The 12689-nt window shown below is 34.9% G+C and overlaps 3 protein-coding genes across 3 annotated transcripts; 1 reads left to right on the plus strand and 2 right to left on the minus strand.

The window, feature by feature from the left end:
- On the plus strand, positions 1-1211 carry LOC112520887 (PLASMODESMATA CALLOSE-BINDING PROTEIN 3-like). The gene is made up of 2 exons (XM_025129511.1): positions 1-347; positions 978-1211. Exons 1-2 carry the CDS (start codon positions 1-3, stop codon positions 1183-1185), a joined length of 555 nt encoding a protein of 184 aa, XP_024985279.1. The 3' UTR covers positions 1186-1211.
- An 80-nt stretch (positions 1212-1291) lies between these two features.
- Positions 1292-4701, minus strand: LOC112522204 (purple acid phosphatase 15). The gene is made up of 6 exons (XM_025131302.1): positions 4377-4701; positions 3673-3870; positions 3217-3547; positions 2716-2933; positions 2442-2632; positions 1292-2017 (listed from the first exon to the last, which is right to left on the minus strand). The coding sequence occupies exons 1-6, from the start codon at positions 4651-4653 to the stop codon at positions 1589-1591; spliced, it is 1644 nt and encodes a 547-aa protein (XP_024987070.1). The 5' UTR covers positions 4654-4701; the 3' UTR covers positions 1292-1588.
- Positions 4702-8089: 3388 nt separating this feature from the next.
- On the minus strand, positions 8090-11411 carry LOC112520888. The gene is made up of 7 exons (XM_025129512.1): positions 10880-11411; positions 10632-10784; positions 10437-10519; positions 9826-9916; positions 9287-9735; positions 8666-8864; positions 8090-8566 (listed from the first exon to the last, which is right to left on the minus strand). Exons 1-7 carry the CDS (start codon positions 11409-11411, stop codon positions 8271-8273), a joined length of 1803 nt encoding a protein of 600 aa, XP_024985280.1. The 3' UTR covers positions 8090-8270.
- Positions 11412-12689: the final 1278 nt, after the last annotated feature.

The following is a 12689-nucleotide window of genomic DNA, read 5'->3' on the forward strand; positions in this document are numbered from 1 at the left end:
ATGGGAACACTGTCCAAGGTGGTGGTGGCCGCATTCACGGTGGTTCTACTCCTTCTCCACGGCGGACTTACGACGGCGACATGGTGTGTCGCCAGAAGTGACGCCACCCAAGAAGCTTTACAGATCGCACTCGACTACGCTTGCAGCGCCGGAGCCGATTGTGCGCCATTGCAGCTATCTGGTCTCTGTTTTCTTCCGAATACCATTCAAGCTCACGCTTCCTACGCTTTCAATAGTTATTATATGCGTAAATCAATGGCTCCCGGATCTTGTGACTTTTCCGGCACCGCCACCGTTGCTAAAACTGATCCCAGTTATGGATCTTGCGTTTATCCACCGTCGCCGAGGTACGTATGCACCATCATGCACCATTGTTTTTTTAAGTTCGTATGTAAACCAGAAACCAAACCGAGACAAGCTTTTAACGAGCTACTCGAGCTCGAGGATAATATTTATCGAGTTAGGGTCGACATCAAACATAAATAAAGCTTGGTTCACTTTACGATTCGAGCTCCATAACATCAATGTTCGACTCAACTCGTTTGAAAGCTGGATTAAACTTTACGAGTAGAGCCGAGCTTAGTCATTCGAACATACGCTTTTTTAAAGCCAAACATATTCATATGCTTAGGTATTATATAATCAAAATATAAAAATTATCAAGTTTGAGTAAATAAACGAGTTAATCGACCTTGAATTCGAGCTTATAAACGAGCATCAAACTCGAGCTGAGAGATTGAAAAAATATTCGAGCTCGAGAGCTTGAATAACGTTCGACTCGGTTTGTTTCCACCCCTACCGTCAGGGACGGACCCATAAATTTTTCAATTGGTGACACCATTTGACTATAATAAATATGAGATTAAAAGCTAAAAACGAAGAAAATAACAGGGATTCAGACTCGAGTTTGGCACGCAACAAATAATTTATATATAGTTCGATTGGATTGCCACCATCTTACGGCGGTGTAATTTCAGTACTGCAGGTGGGACGACACCTATTACGACTCCGGTTTCCGGCACTGTTCCGCCACCGCCATTTGGAGGTGGGTTAACTCCGATCGGCAATGGTATGGTACCCACATTATCGAGCCCACCGATTTCTAAAGCTTTCCGGGAATACTCTGTTTCAAGAATCACGGTGGTGGTGTTGATCTTTCAATCGATACAGATTTTGTCTGCATAAATTGGTTAAATTTAGAGACGTAGATGATTATTTAGCACAGTTTTGGTAACACCATTTTCAAAGCTTGAACACCACTTTACTTTCTGGATGCAATCAAGATGAAACTGAAGAAATTTGTACCAGATTCACTGATATTTTACTGAAATATTTTGAGTATACTACAACAAAAGATGAGTCATGGGTGTTATGTTCTATCTCAGACCTAAGGATTTCAATCCGTATAAGTTATACAGATCAAGTGAGAACCGTAAATAATTTGAGAACCAACTATTTTACAAGCTATTCATAATGAATATCCATCAAAAATCATGAATAATTCATGAATAGGTGGTTTTCATATTCTTGGAATATTTATGGTTCTCGTTTAAACCCTGTGCTTATAAATCTGGCTGTATAACGGGATTCATTTTGCTGATCTCCACCGCCTAGTAGTATCTTTAACAGGGCATCGTTCAGGTTCCCGAACGATAAAAATTTGATCTCCGGCCTCATTGTACATATCTTGATTCCGGTGCCATGTCCATAGAGCATGTGTTTCATTCTTCACCTCAAGAATCCCGTGGCCGAAGCTACTTTCTCTATACGCGCTGTATTCCGGCTGCCGATCCCAACAGAACTTCCCGGCTGCCGGCCCTGATGTGAAATTGGTGGCACAGAAGCCGCCCATGAATGAATCCGGTGTGGTGGATGGTTCAGGGCAGTTACCAGGTTCGTCGGTATGTTGAATCGCCATCTTTTCTCTGTTACCCCCGTCTCCTACGGTTATGTGCACCGGACCACATGGATCCAAAGTGTAGTTATACACTCTGTTCGATCTCTCGTACGCATGAACCTGCAAATTTTTACCGATTGAGTAGTCAAACACGACCGTTCGTAGATTATTTATCATAGAACGCTTAAGGTTATGTTTTGCAAACCGGCTGATGAGCCAACTGTTCGCTAAAAAACCATTTGTTGGCTAATAATCTAGCAGATAAGCTAAGATGACAGTGTGAAAGAAACCCTTGGATGTTACAACAAATTTGATTTTATAGTACGCCTAAAATATAGTAGCGTCCGAAAAAATACATCATAGGACTTAAGTTTATAGGAACAAACATAAAAGCGTCTTACCTAAAAGTGTTACAATAGGTTTATAGGACGTTTTTAGGCGTTTTAACAAGATTTTTAGAACGTTTTTAAAATAAAGTGTTGTATTAACTATTTTACACGACACTCGTTTATTTTAGAATCATCCTATGGCCTAAAACACTTACATGCCCATTGAAAATTAGATCGACACCAGCATCGTATAGTAGTTCTTCCATGGCTACCCGCATGCATTCTACTTCTTTATAATGAGAAACGTAGGTGTTGTACCACGGCGGATGCCAGACGCCAATGAGCCAAGGAGTCACTTCCCTGTCGACATTCGCCAAATCGCTCTGCAACCACTTGTATTGATCCGCTGTACGAAACGGTTAAATCGTCACGACCCCATTACTCAACCATAAAAAGAATCGAAATTCATAAAGAAGATTCGGTTTTTACATGATTTATTGTATGCGGTGTAGCCACCGAGCATTAGGAAGTGAATGCCTCCGGCATTGAAAGAATAGTACATTGTGGATTTAGATCCACTTTCAGTAGATGGAAATGCGAATCGTGAACTGTAAGCTGCAAATGTCGTGCCTTCAACTTGTTCTTCGATTTCGTGGTTACCTTCAATTGCCATTATCGGTACTTTAGATGTTAATGGCTGCATATACCTGAAATTTTTTACACCATTATCGTTCAGGGTCTTTTGAATAAACGACCTTAAATGAGTTTTTAGCTCAATGATCTTAATCCGAACTGCCCCCGGTTTAGCTCAATGACCTTAATCTGAACCGGCCCCGGTTCAAAACAGTCTGCCCTCGTAAAAGCTTGAATGCAAAACCAGTTTTCGAAGAAGGTCATTGAGCTAAATAGCCCGTATGGTTCATCAACATCTTCAAGAACAAAAACATATGATTTGGAGTATCAAGATTCGATCAAGATTCAAACTTTTACCTTCCCCAGAAATCCCAACGTGGTTGATAGGTCTCATGGATAGGAGTGTTTGCAAACGAACAAGAATAGCAATCCGAACCCGTGCCATTAGTTAGATACAAGTTAGCATAAGTTGCATCTCCTACAAGTAGCAGAAGATCAGGGTGGTTCTTGATCAGATGGCTCACGGTTGATGTCGAATTATACGTAAGACCAAGATCACCCACAATTCCGATTCTCGGGTAACTTTTGGGGCCGGAAACAGGCATAGTTTTGAACCGAAAAACATCACTCATTGCTCCAATCGAAGGATCTCCACATCTATAATAATAGATGGTATCTGGAGACAATCCTGCAAGATTCATACACCAAGATTCAAGATTTCTTGAAGAACTTCATACCAAGATTGCATACTACTGAACATAGATCAAGAACCCGAACGAAACAGATCCTCAACACGAAAATTTCGAATCTAACCTGTAAGTTGGACATGGTGGATGATACCAGAAGTGTAGTTTTGAAGACCTTCAAAGGGGTAAAGCTGATTGTAAATGAGAGAATAGCCCTCTGTTTTCTGTGTTTGTGTCTTCAAAGATTTCACTTTCCCATATTCTACAATACTACCTACAGTATGAGGATTTAATGGCTTTATATCATCCCCAATTTGGTATTCACCTGCATTTTCACAAATTTTTTGATCATTTCACATAAAACTACAACAATTTTCATGATTTTGATTTCTTGAAATGTTGTGAATTCATCAAGATTTGCCAGTCTTAATCAAAACCCTATTCGTAATCACAGGAAATGGACCAAAATAGCCGATCTCCCCAACGCAGGAATTTGAATCCTCGCGCAGAAATTTGAATCTTAAGAAGAAAGTTGAAAAATAAGGATTCAAATTTGAATCTTAAGAAGAAAGTTGAAAAATAAGGATTCAAATTTCTGCGTAAACTTTGGCTGAGAGGCCGTGAAAAGCGGCTAAAAATGAATTTGGTTGATGGTATTCTCCTGCATTTTCATAATTTTTTTGATAATTTCTCATACAACTATCACAGTTTTCATGATCTTGATCGTCTTCACGAAAGTGAAAATGCGATTTATTCTTGAAATACTGTGAATTCATGATGATTTGCCAGTTCTAATCAAAACCCTATTCGTAATTTTTGAAGAGAAGTTACCTGTAATCCAAGAAACCCAAATGGAATCATGGGTGGTGGAAAGAGAAATCGAAATCTGTTCAGGTTGAAACCCTTTAACAGTCCTCCGAACACGAGGGTCATCGGACGGCAAGTCAACTGCATGCCCACGAAACCTTTCGTCCAGTGGCACCGTCACCGGCGTAAAAGGTCCGTCGAGGGTCGTCGGAATAATACCAGAAACAAAACCCACAAAAATCAAGAAAAAACAAGAAAACCCAATTGGAATCACACTCCCTCCTCCTCTCTTGACTACCATTTTGCTAGATTAATGGGGGAATGTGATGAGAATTCGTGTTAATAACCATGGATGGATGGCATATTTTAGGGAATATTATTGGGAATCTTTTTGAAGTTGCAAAAATTGACACTTTTTCTATGATTTGGTGGACCAGTCAAGCCAGCAAATTGCAAAATGGGATTTTGTCTTCTTCCGATTTCACGGCGAGACAAGTGGCGGTGGCGTGGCGGAGAAGGGTGGCGTTTGAAATCATCGCCGGTAGCGTGGCGTTTGAGTTGTGTTGTGATGTTGTTATTGGAAAAAAAAATGGATCTTTTGTGAAGCAACAATCATTTGTCTCATTTTCAACGCTTTGAGATCGTTCCTTTCACAAAAGATAACGTTTTGCAATTGAAAACTGAAGTTTAAAGATATTATTTTTAAACATCGAAGAAATATATATTTATTAAATAATTATTATTTATGTCGATGTATAGTTTTGATTGGATAATACTGTTTTCGTTTGGATTGAACAGTGTCAACTACTTGTACATTATCTTGAAACACGTCTTCGATTGTTCATCGAATGGGGCGAAAGTGTGAACTCTCAAGTTGATTTTTTTAAAAAATATTTCATTATTAATCGATGAAGATCATTGATTTTGTCTTATTACGAGTGACGTTGTTTTCTTAGGTAAAGCAACAATCTTTTAATTTAAGATAAAAAAAAATGAAAGAAACGATAAATATTAAGACGGGATATTTGCCATTATCACTACTTGTTTATACAATTATCCTCTTTTTATGACATCGAACTTCAACTTCTAATGACCACAAATCGATTTGATAGTGACAGTCAATCGTAAGTTCATCAGCAACCAAGTTTCATAATTATTGTTTAATTTTTAGTCAATCGTTGAATAATAATAATAAACCCATTAAAATTCATTATATCTATATTATATTATAAAGCTTTTGATAAAAACTTTTAAAAACCATTTTTTATGCGTAAAATACTATTTATTAATGCATATTACTTAAAACTCAAAATTACAAGTAGATTGTGGGTAAGTACAACTTATTAAAACTCCATATCTGAATTCGTGTAACTAACTGTAGATAAACATAGGATAATTATCTTATTTTAAATATAAAAAATCTAAAATATAATTAGGATAATGATTGAGTTCTAACAGAATACTTTATTATTATCTTTATAAAATGTTATATTATTAAACCAAAAGTAAATTATTTCGTTATTAAACTTAAATTAAATTACAATAAAAAAATAAATTAAAGAAATTACATAAAAAATGAGAACTTTTAAATAGTTGATTTGATATTAACATTGATATAATTTTTTTTCAAAATTTTAGGATATCTTCAAATTTATATTTTTTAAAAAATAAAATCTATATTGCTTTTTTAAAAACATATAAAGTCGAATTATAATATCGACAGAGACAAATAATAAAATAAAATATTAAAATCGAGATGTGTCTCGTTGCATTGCACGAATACTTTTCTAGTATGTATAAATAAATATACATGTTCTCAGATTTTTTTTATGATTCTTAATTAAACTATATAAAAACAAATTTAATATTAATTTGATAAAAGGTATCAAGAGATTAGAATAATGGCCATAAGCCTATTAGAAATACTGGGCCTTGGGCCTTTGTATAAGTCCATCAAATCAAACTAGCAAAAGCCCATATTTGTGTGTTTGTGAAACAAATAAAATAACCCGACCCGGTTCACATGCCTTTCGTGTCTTCTTCCTCCCTTGCGATTCACGAACACAAACGAGAACACGTTGATGCTATGTTCTTAAAAGAAATAAAGGAAAGAAAACGGAAAAATTAGTGATGGGTTTCTTCGAAAACTTTTGTTCGTGAAAGGAAAGGAAATGAATTGGAAATATTATTAAAATTACGAAACTATCCAAACATTTTATTGATATTCATTTGATTGAATCAGCCGATTAGATCGGTTTGAAACATTTTTCCAAGCAGCTCTGTTTGAGGTTTTCACCAATTGCATTCTTCGAGTTTTTGCAAGCGGTTTAGGAGAAGTGACTGTTTTCGGATTTCCTTTGGCCTAGAATTTTGCTTTTATGAAGGGTCGTAGTAACTAGGGGAGGACCCATTTCATTGGATATGGTGGCACAAGCCATCACTATGTTCCTCGTTTGTAAACTAAAAAAATTTAGCCTCGTGGAAAGGTATAACCATATTGTAATGTTGGGTGTCACCATATTGTAATACCTCGTTTTCACATGGTATCTCTCTTACGTCGTGGATCCTAAGATTGTCCAAGCAACGTCATGTTGGGTCTTTTCTATGACAATCGTGCATATGCAGTTCTCAAGTAATTAAATCGAGCCATGACGTGTCACAAGCTTAATGTCATAATGTGGCGTCAAACACGAGCCTTGAGCCAGTACGTGCTACGACAGTCATTTAGAACACTGCTAAAAATCCTCCTTGTCTTGAAACAAAAAAATCGATTTAATACAAATATTTGATTATTAATTAAATAATCATCTTTCTGTGCTACATAAAAGTTTCAATTTGGTATGTACGATCCTTTATTTGAGACTCGGTTGTTAATATTTTCATCATCTTATCTCATATTTGCTACTAAAACAACGATACTTCAAATAATATAACAAACTAAACATATTTGCACCGAACCAACAAGAAATCTTATTAAAACACTTTGACTCTACAAATCATCCTCAAACTCATGAAAACATTAAAACTGATATAAAAGAAGTGCATACGCGCGCGCGCGTGTGTGTGTATATATAAAAAGAGAAGTCCAAAAAATGGAAGTAACTTTCACATTTCGAGTGATTAAGTTTATAAATTTCTTTTAACAAATAAATTATTGAACTTACGGAAATGAAACAAATAAATCCTTGAACTTATTTTTTTTATTTACTTTTTTACAGACATCTGTTTTAAACATTTTGTTTTCGAAGAACCTTTGTTGGTGCCTTTAATTACCCCCAAAATAAAAACAAAAAGAAGATGAGTATATCAAGATTTGCAGTGGACGTGACCCGACCATTTGGCGAGTGTTCTTGTATATGGATTTCATTCATGATGTTCAATCAGTGAATAGTTGTGCTTAGAGCTCATAATATCGGTTGGGGAGAAGAAAAAAAAGTTGTCTTATAAGGTAATGAATACCTTCTTTTTTAGACGCATATTAAAATCAGGAGTCTAGGTGCAGACAGAACGGACAATATCTGATACGGTTAGTCTGTGATGTTATGTGATCATAGTTTCAAATCATGATATATGAGTTTCAAGCTCTACCCATAATTACTCGCGTATGCTTTGATTAATTTGTTTCTATTACTGCAAGGGAAAATACTAGTAAAAGCAGGGGTTGTGCCAAAATAGAAGTACATGAACTGAAATTAAGTCAAGGAAGTAGAACAATTTATGCATTCATCATTCTCAATCTCTAATGTTACATTTGAGCTTTCAATCAATATTTTTGGGCAAATTAGATCACAAACTGACCTTATTCAAATAAAAAAAAGTTTTAGGTTAATTGGGCTAGAATTAATGCATTCTAACATCTTGAATTGCCTACTACAAACACACATGCACACACACACACACACATTAATTGTGTTGCACCTAATCAATCACTTTCTTGTAACGCTTGCGAAAGAAAGCTGATCCGTATGTGGCGCAGAATAGCTCAATGAGCAGAGGGAATTGTATTATGGCAAACAGACCCACTGGAATACTTGTTATTATAACAAGAGGAATTGCAATCCAGTTGCATTTATCTTGAAGCAAAAGTGCAAGAGTTGCACTGAATGTGATCATGGTAGCTGCTAATGACACGAACAAGGTGAAAAGTCCACCCATCAATCTCCTTGGCAACACATGAAGGAAGTCTGCTTCTCCATAGCGTGAAGTAAGTATTCCTAAGAACAGCAACGCCGAAGTAGCTGAAGTAAATAACGCAGTGGCATCTGATATGAAAAAAAGCATATATGCTATTTTTCTTTCATCTTCTTTTCCACCTGGGAGCGTGAAGACAGCTGCAAAAGCCATTGTCACTATGAGTGTTGCTACAACGCTACTTGCAGATGCAGTGTCTTTCATCCATTCTTTCCCTTCTTTAAGCAATTCTTTATGCTCTTCAGTAAAAAGCATTCTAGGAGTTTTATTGTCTTTGTTACGACCATCTCTCAATGAAGGTTCTACAAAAGCTTCAATTTCCTGCACGAATTAATATAATATGCATGCGTGTTAATTGTTATGAAGTAACTACACCATGTAGATCCATCATTATATTTAAAAGATTTGAGAAATTACAAGGTCAAATTGCTCGACTCCGTTCTAGTTTTAATAATTTGGGTACAAAGTATGTATTTTGAAAACATTCATTTTAGTTTCCAATTAAAATATGACATGAAAAGCATACACACATATCTTTTACCTCATGACTTTAAAATGTTGACTAATCAACTTTGACAAGTCATCAGGTAAAAAGGGATACATTAATAATGCAAATGCAAAATAGAAATCAATCTAAAGTATGTTACGTTTTCGTTGAATTTGCCTTTTGGGAAATTAAGGTGGTAGTTGATGCCTCTTGAAAAGGGACAATAATTACTGCCATCACAAGGGTTTATATATACCTCAAACCATTTAAGCTCACGCTGCATTTGTAGAGCTGCACCGGTTATAGTATTGAGTCGATGAGGTGGGGCCAACTTTGCAGCAATATGTAATACGTTCTCTTTTGTTTTGTTATCAATTTGATTTAATACGACTCCCTTGTAGCTATTCATTTCGTAGACAAGATCATATACTTGTTCTTGGCGTTGCTTGATGGCTTCGTAGAACATATGACGGTGTTCGAAATCGGAACAATACTCAGACCAAATAAGGCTTGGGTATGTTGCTATACACTTCTTAAGTACCTCATAGTTCACAGATTCTACGGCCATAAATATTGTGGATGAAAAGAACGCCGAAGCAACGTCATGGTTGTCCTTTTCTTTCACCATTTCGCAGATGCGGTCTAAAAGTTGCTGGCTTTGTTTGTGTGTTAGCTTCAAATCATAGATTTTTTTGATTGGTGAAGCTACAAATACAAATATATACATATATGATCCAAAGTTATGTATATACAGACGATTGATGACAGACAATTCAGATAAATGTATTAACATACCTAGGTATCGGAACATCCTCTTAATCCATGTTGTAATAGATGTCCATTTGTAGTTATAGTAGGATAATTCATTTCCAGCGTATACAGCTTCCTGAAAAATTAGCTCCAAAAAGATTACACAAAATTATACTACTTTTAATATAGGTATAATTCACAACTCATATATATATATATATATATATATATATATATATATTATAAATTTTGGATCTGTTTAAAACCAAAATTTAAAAAAAAAATCTATATTAATTTATGATTTTAAATAATTATTACATATAATATGAATAAAAATAAAATTGGTATAAAATTCAAGAAATATAATTAATAATTAAATTAAATATTTTTATCAAAATCAATTACTATGATTTTATTGTCTATGAAACAATAAAAAGAATAAATTAAATATATCCTAACTATATTGAATTGTTTACTTGTGGCTTAATGAAAAAACTTTTGGCTTATTCACACAGCCAAGTTAAGGAAATACATAAAATAACAACATATTTTATTCAAACAGATAGAAACATATATATTTATTCTAAAGTATATATAGACATGGTAAATAGTGTTTGGAAAGGTGCATGAAGTAATTAAGATATGGAGTTATATACCACATCATGAGCATATCGTTTTCTTGTCCTCTTCTCATCAACAGATGTCGTGAGTTTACTATGCTTCTCGTCCACATATAACACTTGAAGAATCATCAACCAAATACAATTAATTAAATGGTTATAATTATGGAGTAACAAAATTTGAGAGGTTCAATTTTTTTAATTAGTTTTAAAGTGTAGATGTGTTTTTACATTTATAAATGAGAACATCCAAAAATCCAAGTTTGCGTTCGCTATGAAAAAGTTGTGGTCTGCTAGCCAGTTCTCTCAAAGCTTTTTGTAAGTCATATGGTTTGCTGACTAGGACGCCCTTTGAGTACACATCCAGTAGATTTAATGCTATGCCTGCATACATATACATATACATATATAACAATAAACAACTTTATTAATTTCCAACTTATATATAATTAAACAGTTTGTAAGTTATATAAATGTACCGGGGAATCCAGCATCAATGGCGTTATTAAGTAGAGGGCCGGCAAGCAACGTTTGAGTCTGAATTCTTGATTTGGAAGGGCTTAAAAAAGCACTCACCAACGAATACAAGTATTCAAGCATTTCCTTCTTCCTACCGTACGAGGCAGCATAGAACAACGGTGTAACTCCTTTGTTATTCTCCTGCAAGGCTATCTCTGTAGGTTTGGTAGAATATGAGAGCAATAATTTTGCATCGATCATATTCCCAATCTTAGTAGCGTAATGGAGGGCCGTGTCACCTTCTTCGTTCTTTGCTTCAATCGCATCATTGATCGAGTCAAGATCGTTAGAAAGACTGTCAAGCAGATTTCGGACAAAACGATGGGATTGATTCGTTCCGACGGCTATCATTAGTGGCGTCTCCTTCTGCCAACTGATTGGCTTGGTTCGTAGTTCTGGATGTTTTTGAAAGATTTTACTTATGCTATCCCATTCATCACGAACCACAGCATCGTAAACTTGGATATCGGTTTTTTGGTAGTCGTAAACCATTTTGGTTGAGTTGATTTGATTTGGTATATTCAGATATAAAATCCAACTAGGTTGGATGGCTGCCTACTTATAGATTTATTATGAAGTAAGTTACGGATTTGGTCCCTACACTTTTAAAGTTTTCTTGAATGAGTTTATGCAACTTTCTATTACAAAAAAACCCTTTATGATCACGTGTTTTGGTCCTAGCCAATAACCATCGTTACAAAAATATCCGTTAAGTAACGGTATTTGGTAAATTGCCAATTCCTTTTTCTTATTTTCCCATTTAAATAAACAAAAAAAAATACGTCATATTAATTATTTTATATTACACAAAAAATATACCTTTATCAAATTACCCCCACCCACTACAACAAAACTGATTTTATGGAATAAACAGTGTCCTATAAAAATATTTTATAGGACTTAGGTTTATAAGACAAAAACCAAAAAAACATCGCACTACAAAACAAGTGGCGTTTATAGCCTCTTACTCAATGGATGCTGTTTGACGATTGTTAGTAACAGGGACTAAAACATTTCAAAAACGCATATCGTAAAGGTCGTAATAACGATTATAAAGTCGTCGTCAATCTTTGATCCTTGTTACATATGATTATTATTATAGGTCTTGGTTGTAAACTAAGTTTCTAAGGTTGACTTATAATATACATGATTAATTAATTTAGAAAATAGAATAAGAGGGAATACTTGTTTTTGCATATTTTGAGTTGGAAGAAAGCAAAGGATGTTATATGTCTTTTTCCTTTTCATGTTTCACGAGTTAGAGAGAGAACAAATGCTGATATATCTAAAATATACATTTTAGTTAATTCGGTAGGGTTGGGTTCACGTGAGATCACTCTTTTTTCGTGAGACCATTTTTTACACTTGAAACTTCACAGCAAAACGTACAATATTTTTGCTATAAAGGTCCGACTTCTTTTTTACACTTTAACACCTAATTATGACTTTATTTTACTTGATTTTACACCTTTTCCGATCTTATATTGAGTCTTTTAGTCTTATTTTATGGTGTTACATTCAATGGAGTTAGGATGGAGGAATGATACTGTTTTATGTATTTGGTGAATGAAAAGTTGATATAAGCATTATTGTAGCAGGTGTTTACGTTGGTGCACACTGGACACTGGATATTGTCACAGCTGATTCAATCTCGTTGAATATTTTGAAAAATAAAATTTTGGAGGAGGGCGTCTTCTAGTACTGCTAGCAGAAAATTTTAATAGAAAATGCAACTGAGAGATACTTTAATCTTTTGTATTTAAACATCTT

This window comes from Cynara cardunculus (assembly GCF_001531365.2).
Source record: "Cynara cardunculus var. scolymus isolate 2C chromosome LG 11, CcrdV1, whole genome shotgun sequence".
In the NCBI taxonomy this organism is placed as follows: Eukaryota; Viridiplantae; Streptophyta; class Magnoliopsida; order Asterales; family Asteraceae; genus Cynara; species Cynara cardunculus.

Bases quoted from the DNA above. Each gene is read 5' to 3' on its own strand.
- LOC112520887 (XM_025129511.1), top strand. From the start codon at position 1: ATGGGAACACTGTCCAAGGTGGTGGTGGCCGCATTCACGGTGGTTCTA. The intron at 348-977 runs GTACGTATGCAC...GTGTAATTTCAG, and splicing joins GTTTATCCACCGTCGCCGAG to TACTGCAGGTGGGACGACAC.
- LOC112522204 (XM_025131302.1), bottom strand. From the start codon at position 4,653: ATGGTAGTCAAGAGAGGAGGAGGGAGTGTGATTCCAATTGGGTTTTCT. The intron at 3,548-3,672 runs GTTAGATTCGAA...TGAATCTTGCAG, and splicing joins CCACCATGTCCAACTTACAG to GATTGTCTCCAGATACCATC. The intron at 2,633-2,715 runs GTAAAAACCGAA...CGTTTCGTACAG, and splicing joins CACCGCATACAATAAATCAT to CGGATCAATACAAGTGGTTG.
- LOC112520888 (XM_025129512.1), bottom strand. From the start codon at position 11,411: ATGGTTTACGACTACCAAAAAACCGATATCCAAGTTTACGATGCTGTG. The intron at 8,865-9,286 runs GTATATATAAAC...TAATTCGTGCAG, and splicing joins GTGAGCTTAAATGGTTTGAG to GAAATTGAAGCTTTTGTAGA. The intron at 8,567-8,665 runs GTGGAAAAGAAG...TGCTGTTCTTAG, and splicing joins AGCTGTCTTCACGCTCCCAG to GAATACTTACTTCACGCTAT.